Below are 10,057 nucleotides of genomic sequence, written 5' to 3'. Positions count from 1 at the left end.
AAGCACTTCAAAGTAACCAGAATTTGTGAATACCTTGCATTGCACACCCTTTCACAGAGGCAGTGTTGTAATTTTCATATTTAAGTCCAGCTAATATGATACCAAGTAAAGGGCCTCAGAGGCTTCAACAAGACAGGTTCATACACAGTAGGGCCCCTGGCCTGCTCTTACACAAATGAGGGGCTGGGTAAGTAAGTGCTGGGGTGAGAATCTACGTAATGAGTCAGGTAGGCTCTTTGTGGACGCTGGTCATTTTCTTAGAAAGCAGAAGGAAATGTCATTGCAGACTCCTGGAGGATCAGAACCCAACCTGCTTGGGGGTGGAAGGGGTTACCTCATTTCCTGCTGTCCTATTCCTCAGGCTCACAGCACACACCTGCCTAATTTAGGCACATGACTAACTGGGTTAGACCTTTGGGTTCAGGTGGCCCTTCTCAGAGGCCTGACAATGAAGGGGTTGAAGCTCTACTGCCCCATTTGCCAGGAGCTAGCATTTAGACCACTACCGTGGAGGTAGTGACAGGAAGTGGTCATACCAAGAACCAAGCAGAATGGCCCAGAAGCAGGCTGCCTGTAACCCTTAGTGTCTGCCAGCGGGGTGAGGGGACCAGCTGTGGAGGCCTGGCAGAAGATGAGGAGAGGCCACGTCAGGTCAGCTGGCGGGTCACCTGAGCCCAGCCCAAATGACAATGTGCACACAGATACACAAACTGTTTCCAACCCTGAGCCTGAAAGGACTTGGTTGTTGGAAGCACAAAACCTCCAAGAATTTTAAGTGTAGGCTCTGCTGTCCTCTCCACAGCAAGCTGAGGCTTCAGGCCTTAAAGTCATAGGAACTGACTAGGGATGGGACAAAGTGCAGAGTTGCCTCCACAACCCATGAAGTCCACATTCTCTTGCTTCCAGCAGATCTGCACCCTCACCACCATGCCGCTGTCTGGCTGGCCCATACCTGGAACAGTCTTGTCTAGCACATCTGCTCAGGAGAGAGAGGAGAGGGGATGGACCGTGGACCGGAGTGATGGAAGCCCAGGGCTGCAGGGCAGCTCCCCCTGGTGGAACCCAGAGGTGGCTCCTCCCACTTCTGGGAGAAGAGAAGCCACACTGTGCATTATGCAGCCAATCAAAACACAGCCCTCCAACAGAGAGCAGAATGGGGTTACCAGAGGCTGGGAAAGGCAGGGGAGGAGAATGAAGAGCAGGTGGGTGGTACAAAAATATGGTGAGAAGGACTAAGTTCTAGTATTTGATAGTATAGTAGGGAGACTACAGTTAATTTATTGTATATTTCAAAATAGCTAGAAGAATTGGAATGTTCCCAGCAGAAGGAAAAGATACATGCTTGAGGTGATAAACGTCCTTAAATATCCTGACTGGTCATTACAGTTTGTATGCATATATCAAAGTATCACATGCAGCCCCAGAATATGTACAACTCTCACACGTCAATTTTAAAAAGGAAAAACAAAACAACCAGAACATTCCTCTAGTTAGTAGCTACAGCAGGGCAGGAACTGGAGAGAAAAACAAAACAAAAAAAGCAGCAGCCTCCTCACTGGCCATTTCCCGTCTTGGTCTCCAGTAGAAAACTGCCTCTGAGCTCCCCAAGCCCAGGCCCCCACCACCAGCGTCTGCCTTCCAAGAAAACCTGCCTCGCCTGATCCTGGAAAGGCTTGTGAGAAATTTGGGGTGGTAAGAAATAAACCAAAGGAGAGTCTCCAATTCTATCTCTGGGATTTCTGTTTCCTCAGATGTAAAGGTCGAATCTGAACACCACCTAAACCGCCACCACACAGTGCTACTGTCTTTGCTAGCTGAGGTGGAAGTACTGTGTAAACTTAACAGAAGTGCCGTGCAGATGCTGACTGACTGAGACAACTAGGAGGAACCCTCCCTGCCAGGAAGGGATTTTTGGGGATACACCTCAAAGCTTAGGGCTTTCAAATACTTCCCAGTCAATGGGCCCAACTGTCCAGCCTGGCTGGGGTAACTATCTGCTCCCAACTCCTACCAGTAATTCTCTGGAATTCTTAGCACCCTTTTCTTGCCGAAGCCCAAACAAAGCAATTTCAGATCTGAAAACTCTTCACAAGTAGAAGTGATTATTAACTTTAATTTCTATTTCACCAAGGAATGTGAACTGAAATACAGAGCGGTTAAGTAACTTACCTATAGTCACCAACCGAACAGGCCAAGAGGACAAATGATGTTCCTAATCCCTAGCTGAGTTTTCTTTTTTCTCCTTTTTTTTTTTTTGAGATGGAGTTTCGCTCTTGTTGCCCAAGCTGGAGTGCAATGGCGCGATCTCGGCTCACCGCAACTTCCACCTCCCAGGTTTAAGTGATTTTCCTGCCTCAGCTTCCAAGTCGCTGGGATTACAGGCATGCACCATTATGCCCAGCTAATTTTGTGTTTTTAGTAGAGACGGGGTTTCTTCATGTCGGTCAGGCTGGTCTGGAACTCCTGAGCTCAGGTGATCCGCCCACCTCAGCCTCCCAAAGTGCTGGGATTACAGGTGTGAGCCACCGCGCCCAGCTGCTGAATTTTCTTTTTACTAAATCAGTGAGTGGATTGCAACCCAGGTAGTGCAATGGAAGCAACCAAGTGGCTTTAAATCAATCAGATTCTCAGAGACTGATTCAGAGGACTGGTGTGGGTTCTGGGAACCTGTTCAGGTAAGACAGAAAACCAGACCTGGTTTCAGGGCTCCCAGTGGACATGTGGGCTTGGCTGGTCTTACTGCATAGGGAGGCTGGAGGACAAAAGCACCAGTAGAGTTAGGCCTAGGAAGGAAGAGACATTTTTCCAGCGACAGATGGCCCACTGCTCAGCCCTGGCTCCAGAATGCAAAAGAGATCAGAAATAGATGCTCAGCAAGAGGCATGTGCCACCCGCATCATGTCTCATGCAGCTGCCATAGCTTTAACCAAGAAAACACACATCTTATCCCACTTTGCACAGACCCTCCTGAAGCGCAGTAGACACTAGAGGGAGGCATTGGGGGGAGCAGATGGAGGAAGAATGAAAAGCAGTCCAAAGAGTCATTCTCTCACTTGGCAAGGACAGAAGAAAGTTATACCCCCCCAACAGTGTCAAGGCAGGCGGTTTCACTCAAGCCCTGTTCCTCCCAGGCCTCAGAGCAGTGGGAATTTACCTCAGCTAATAGAGGGAAACCTTACAACACATTTCTCAATCTAGATTTATGTCTTGAGACCCCACCCCAAAATCAAAAGCTCCTCAGTCTCTTCCTCTGCCCACCTCATTCTTCAGGCCCTCTCTCAAGGACCTAATCCCTTCAGGATCCTAAAAAAATGACCAACAATGGGGGGAAAAAAAGGTAAACCTTTATTTGGAAAAAGAGTTTAATAACCATTTAAAACCCCATTTCATATTCAAAACAGAAACAAGTAAGAAAGCAAGGAAAAGATAAACTATCAAGCACCTGCCCTCTGCCCTCGCTAGCCATTTTAAAGCTGCATTTCCCAGCAGAAGAGAACAGTAACGGGCCCTAGTCCTAGGAACCCATAGGGCACTGGCTTGAGACCCTTTTAGGCAGTGTCCAGGGGACGGACAGACAGAATGAATGGTGGGGTGTAGACAGACCTGGGGCTCAGACAGGCACATGCCCAGTACCCAGGAAACAAAGTTTAAAAATATACACACATAGAAAAATAAATTCCCTAGAACATAGGCATGGAAAGCTTCTAACCATGAATGCAGCAGCACAATTCAAACTGGGTCTTTGGCTTTCAAAAAAAGGAAAGAACCTTAACCCCTGGCTCACTGTCCCAAACTCAAGTCTCTTGGCCACTGTCTTCAGTCCCACTCTGAAGGTCGAGTGAGGCAAAAGCACTCAAATCTACCAGGGCCAGCAGCCACTCTGACTTAGGGAGATGTGTGGAGGGGCTGGCCCAGGATCTCCCAAGGCCACACCCCAGCAATGAAAGATTAAGGCATGCAGGTGACACAGTGTGGACTAAGGAGTCCCCTGAATAAGCCAGGGCACCTCTGTGTGAGGGGAGGGAAAGCAGAGGCAACAAGCAGCTAAAGCCTTGCTGGACAGAGCCAATCTGCAAACACTGCCACTTCAAATTCTTGGACCAGTTTTGTCCAAGGCCACCTTTCTCCTGAGGCAGTTTGGACTGAGTTGAATACCAGGGTTTTCTAGAAAGGAAATGGAAGGGAAGCGGGAGACGGGAGGTAGCAGAAAGTAAAAAGTGGTGGGAGGAGAGGAACAGAAAATTGCTTCTTAGAAGTGGAGAGGAAAAGAGAATCAGTTTAGGTCTTGAGTCCCACCTGAGGCAGCTGCAGAGTCTACCTGCTCCTTCCCCTACTGGAACTCCTACCCTTGCCCCAGTTCTGCAGACTGCAGAGTCCAGTGAAACAAGAGTTTCCTGAAGACTCTTTCTCCTCTTCATCCTTAAATAGTTTTAAACCTCATACCACTACCCTAGCCCAATGAACTCCACATAAGGGTTCAAACTTCCACCTCCCTCAGGGAAGCCTGGGGAAAGGGATGGGCCCTTGAGAAATTACACCAGGTCTGTAGGGAGCTCTGGGTTGGAGGCACAGGGCCCGCTGGGACAAGTAGCGCATCCCCCAAAATTTGCCACTCCAGGATGTGGGCCCCATTTGTTCCCAGAGCCCAGATGCCGGGCCTGCCCTGGTTGGCAGGATGAATGCCTAATGAAACACAGAGGCTAAAAGGAGAGATGGGGCCATGCCCTGCTGCTGCCTAGTCATACACAGGTACTTGGGAAGACTCTGAACCTGCTCCTAGGCCTACAGCCCCAATGTGAAAAGTGGACTGGTCAGAGGCAGGCATGGCTGTGCAGAACAGTCTCACCCCAAGAGGACACATACATGATATACATATCTCACATGTGCATGCCTGGCAAGAGGGCTGGGCCCAGAGGTCCTGAAGGCAGGGAAAAGGTCAGGTCAGAAGGTACACCAAGAAACAGCCTGAAAGCAAATAACCAATGAAATCAATAACTCCCACAACCCTGGTAATTAAAAATCAAGGGGGAGCTCTGGATACATGGAAGGAAGGGGGAGCCTCCCTTCTGCCTCTCCCAAGGCCACTGAGTGTGTGGCACAGGATTAGGAAGAGGTTGGGGTGAGGCAAGGACCACAGGCAGAGAACACGGCCAGGCCTGGAGAAAATCTAACCATGGGAAAAAGGGAACAAGGAGGGGGAAGGGAGGGGATGTAAGTTTCTTGGATCTAAGTTTCCAGAAGCATGGGATTTCTCCACAGTCTCTGATCCAGTGAGCTCTTCTGAAAGAGAAGCTCTCTTCCCCTGGGAGCCCCGTCATGGAGCGGTGACTTCCATCCCGAAGCTGGCTAGCAGGCAGAGGTGGTCTGAAGAGCAGAAGGGGTTGGGTAAGCCATTGGCAGCCCAGAGAATCTCTTCAGAGAGAAGGGAGAGACGACCCAGGAGCTTGAGAGTTCCATCTCGATACAGCCTGTGATCTGGAGCACAAAGCAAAAGCCAATGGGTAAAAGCAGCCACAGCCACGCTGCATGGGCAGGCAGTGGCAGAGCCCTCTGGGAACTATGCCTTCTGCAGGCTGCATCCCCTTGGCTGCCTACCGCCCCTCACCTCCTCTTGCAGCATCTGGCTGAGGAGGCCTCATTTTCTCAGAGATACTCCATAATATCATCAACGAATATAGACAGGTGAGTTCTGGGGGACTGGGGCAAGCTGGAGAGCCCACCATTACAAGATCTTTTGATTTTCCAAGAGAAGCTAGAGATCCAGGTTTTCTATATAAAATCTGATTTTTTTTTTTTTTTTTAGATGGAGTCTCACTCCGTTGCCCAGGCTGAAGTGCAGTGGCGGAATCTCAGCTCACTGCAACCTCCGACCCCCGGGTTCAAGCGATTCTCCTGCCTCAGCTTCCTGAGTAGCTGGGATTACAGGTGCCTGCCGCCATGCCTAGCTAATTTTTGTATTTTTAGTAGAGATGGGGTTTCACCATCTTGGCCAGGCTGGTCTTGAACTCCTGATCTCGTGATCTACCCACCTCAGCCTCCCAAAGTGCTGGGATTACAGGTGTGAGCCACTGCGCCCAGCCCATAAAATCTGAATTTTAAACATAAGCAATCAATTCAAATACTTTAAAAAAAATTTTTTTTTTCTTTTTTTGGTGACAGAGTCTTGCTCTGTCGCCCAGGCTGGAGTACAGTGGTACAATCTCCCATGTTCAAGTGATTCTCCTGCCTCAACCTCCTGAGTAGCTGGAATTATAGGCACCTGCCACCATGCCTGGCTAATTTTTTTTTTTTGAGACAGAGTTTTATGCTTGTTGCCCAGGCTGGAGCGCAGTGGTGCGATCTTGGCTGACTGTAACCTCCGCCTCCCGATTTCAAGCGATTCTCCTGCCTCGCCTCCCAAGTAGCTGGGATTACAGGCACCACCACCACATCTGGCTAATTTTTTGTATTTTTAGTAGAGACAGGGTTTCATCATGTGGCTAGGCTGGTCTCACTCCTAACCTCAAGTGATCCACCCACCTTGGCCTCCCAAAGTGCTGGGATTACTGGTGTGAACCAGTAATACACGTGCCTGGCCATAACAGTAATACACATGCCTGGCGAAAAAGAAACATTCTTTACACAATATAGGCATGGGGCTGGGAGACTGCTATACTGTGCCTACTGGTATGGGGAGAGGAGACAGAAAATAAGGTCTCTAACCTAACCAAGTCCCCCACTCAGTGGCTGTCATTAAACAAATTCAACCACTTCCTAGATCTCTATTTTTACCTCTAAAATGGGGATTGGAGTGATTGTCCTACTCTCCTCTCTTTAATGCTGCAAGAGTAAAAAGAGACAAGGCAGGCAAGTGGCCTATGGGGAGAATGATAAGGATGACCTGCGCAAAGGAGGTATGAAATCTGCTCCTTTACTGGTTAAATCCCAGCAGCCCAAGACATGCTACCAAATGCCCGACCTACCATTAGCTGTTCCCAGGGACCTAGGGGTGGAGGAACCCAGGATACATCAGGCTTACCAGTTCTGTTCCCATTTTCGCAGGACTCGGCTGAGAAGAAGATGTAATCTACTGTCATTCCAAGACCCAATGGCATTGTAGTGACCTCTGGGCGGCCACGCTGGGGCAGGAAGTGGGTATATACTGAGGTCAGGTGGAGGCAGTGCTGGATGGTACCTACAGTCCTACAGGGATGAAGGGGGAAATATTAGTCAACAAAAATTACTAAATTTTCCCTAGGTCACTTTTTCTGTGGGTTTTATGAAGATTTTTTTTAAAAGGATGATCTCAAATGACTCAATCTCAGCCAATTCCTTCCCATGCTAACAAGGGGCTGGCAGTCTTAGCTAAAATTAGCCTAGAAACACACATTTGTACTGAAACTCCTTGACACTCCTTATCCCCCACTATCTGCTTGTTACCTGGTAAAGTATACCCAATGTACCCCTGTCTGGGGCCCAGGCCTCTTTTGTGAGGCTTTACCCTCTGAGGAAAGAGTACATAGCCTTTTCACCTGCAGGAACATGGGTGGGTCACCTCTGGCTTCTGCATACCTACATAACCCTCTATAAGCTTAGCAGATATTAGGGGAAAAAGAGCTTATCAAAAAGTGCTCCCCCAAGTCAGCCTCAGGACAACCAGTGGGAATCTCTCTCTTACACCTAGGCTAGGGCTGGATTGAAAACAGAAGAGAACTGGAGAAGGTTACCTGGAGGAGGCAGGCTCAAGCTCCGATGTGTCTTCCTCAAAGACAGACTCAGCCCAACCTGCAGGTCGCTCTGCAGAGGACCAGAGAGAAAAAGGTTTTCTTATCCACAGACAATGAAACAGGGTCAGAACCTTTCACCCTAAAATCCCTCTGATACTTGACTGGACTGCTTCAGAAGGATCCAGGAGGAGAAAGGGAAGAGAAACAGTGAGGAGGAGAAGATGACTATAAACCAAAGTCAAAAACCTCAGAAAGCAGATGTAGGGCGTCTAACACAGCATTATCTTCTGTGGCTCCTCACCTTTGTTTTTCTTTGATTTAAAAAAAAAAATAAGCCATATAGTCACATGGTACAAAATCAAAATGTAGCAAAAAATATCAGTGAAGTTTCCCTCTCATTTGCCCTCCTCTGCCACTCAATTCTCTTTTCCAGAAGCCACCAATGTTACCAAATTCCTGGTATATTCCTTCAAAGACTTTCTATTACATACCATCCATTGTGTGTGTCTATGTATGTATGCATACATGTATATATACATACACATTACATATATGTATACATCTATCAGCACACACATACATATTATACATACGAATGTTAAAAAAGGAAGCTACAAATTACCAATATCAGGAAAGAAAGAAGGGACATTAGTACAGATCCTACTAACATTAGCAGGATAACAAGGATCAGCAACAACACTGACAAGCCCTCAGCTAGACCAAGAAAACAGAATACTCAAATTACTAAAATCAGAAATGAAAGAGGGGCCATCACCAGCCATTTAGAAATAAAAAATAACTATAAGTGAATGCTATAAATAACTAGATACCAACAAATTGGATAACTCATATAAAATTGAAAAATTCCTAGAAAGACACAAACTATGCAAAATAACTCAAGAAAAAACAGAAAATCTGAATACGCCTATAACAAATAAAGAGACTGAATCTGTAATTTTAAAACATCCCACAAAGAAAACACCAGGCTCAATGGCTTCACTGTAGAATTCCAGCACACATTTCAAGAGGAATTCATACAAATCCTTCACAAACACTTCCAAAAAAAAAAGAGGAGACACTTAACTCATGAGGCATTACTCTGACACCAAAACTAGATAAAATGTCACAACAAAAACTATAGACCAATATCCCTTATGAATACAGATGTAAAATTCCTCAATAAAATATCAGCAAACCAAATCCAGCAAAATATAAAATGATTATAGACTATGACCAAATAAGATTTATCCTAGGAATGTCAGCATGGTTTAACATCTGAAAATCATAGAATGTGATACGTCACAATAGAACACTTAAAGTTTGAAAAAAAAAAAAAAGCCACATGATTATCTGGACAGAGGAAAAACATTTGACAAAATCCAACACCCTTTCATGAGTTAAAAACACTCAAAACACTAGGAATAGAAGAAAACTTTCTCAATCTGATAAAGAGAATCTATAAAAAACTCACAGCTAATATCATACTTAATGATGAAAGACTGAAAGCTTTACCCTTAAGATCAGAAACAAAAGGGTGTCTGTTCTCACCAGTTCTATTTGACACTGTACCAAAAGTTTTAGTCAGAGTATTTATGACAGAAAAAGAAATAAAAGGTATCCAGATTGGAGTAGAAGGAATACTATTTCTATTTGCAAGATGACATGATCTTATATAGAGAAAATCCTAAGAAATCCACTAAAAAACTATTAGAACTAATAAATGAGTTCAGCAAGATTGCAGGTACAAGATCAATACACAAAATACTTCTATACAGTAGCAATCAACAATCCAAATATGAAATAAAGAAAACAATTCCATCTACAATAGCATCAAAAAATGAAATAATTAGGAAAAATTTAATAAAAATAGTGTAGGCACACTAAAAATTACAAAACTTGGAAAGAAATTAAAGATCTAAATAAGGAAAACCAGCCCATGTTCATTGGCCATTAGACAATATTGTTAAAATGGCAATAGTTCCCTAGGCAACAGACTGAGTCCCTGTCACAGAAAGGAAAGAAAGGAAAGGGGAGAGAAGAAAAAGGAGAGGAGGGGAGAGGGGAAAAAAGGAAAGAGGAGAGGGGAGGAGAAGGAAGAGGGGAGGGGAAGGAAGAAGAGGGAGGAAAGGGGAGAGGAGGAGAAAAAGGAGGAATAAAAAGGAAAGGAAAGGAAAGATTTGTAGATGCCTATCAAAATCCCAACTGGTTGGTTTTTGGGTTTTTTTTTTTTTTGGCAGAAATGGATATGATGATCCTAAATTTCATGTGGAAATGCAAGAGACCCAGAAGAGACAAAAATCATCTTAAAAACAACAAAGTCAGAGAACTTACTCATCCTTATTTCAAAAGTA

The 10,057-nt window shown here is 45.6% G+C and overlaps 1 protein-coding gene across 1 annotated transcript in view; it reads right to left on the bottom strand.

Annotated features, from left to right (window-relative positions):
- The window catches only part of ANGEL1 (angel homolog 1 (Drosophila)), a 31,242-nt gene that overhangs the window by 2,192 nt on the left and 18,993 nt on the right, over nucleotides 1-10,057 (bottom strand). Inside the window, exons 8-10 of the mRNA XM_011988303.1 lie at nucleotides 7,707-7,776; nucleotides 7,019-7,182; nucleotides 2,170-5,475 (exon numbers count right to left, since the gene is read on the bottom strand). Of these exons, the coding sequence (XP_011843693.1) occupies nucleotides 5,315-5,475; nucleotides 7,019-7,182; nucleotides 7,707-7,776 (395 nt within the window). The 3' untranslated portion in view covers nucleotides 2,170-5,314. The remainder of the gene's footprint in view (nucleotides 1-2,169; nucleotides 5,476-7,018; nucleotides 7,183-7,706; nucleotides 7,777-10,057) is intronic.

The sequence above is a fragment of the Mandrillus leucophaeus genome, unplaced genomic scaffold (assembly GCF_000951045.1).
Source record: "Mandrillus leucophaeus isolate KB7577 unplaced genomic scaffold, Mleu.le_1.0 Scaffold326, whole genome shotgun sequence".
Taxonomy (NCBI): Eukaryota; Metazoa; Chordata; class Mammalia; order Primates; family Cercopithecidae; genus Mandrillus; species Mandrillus leucophaeus.
The sequence above is the reverse complement of the archived record's forward strand: the minus strand, read 5'-3'. Positions and strand labels throughout refer to the sequence as shown.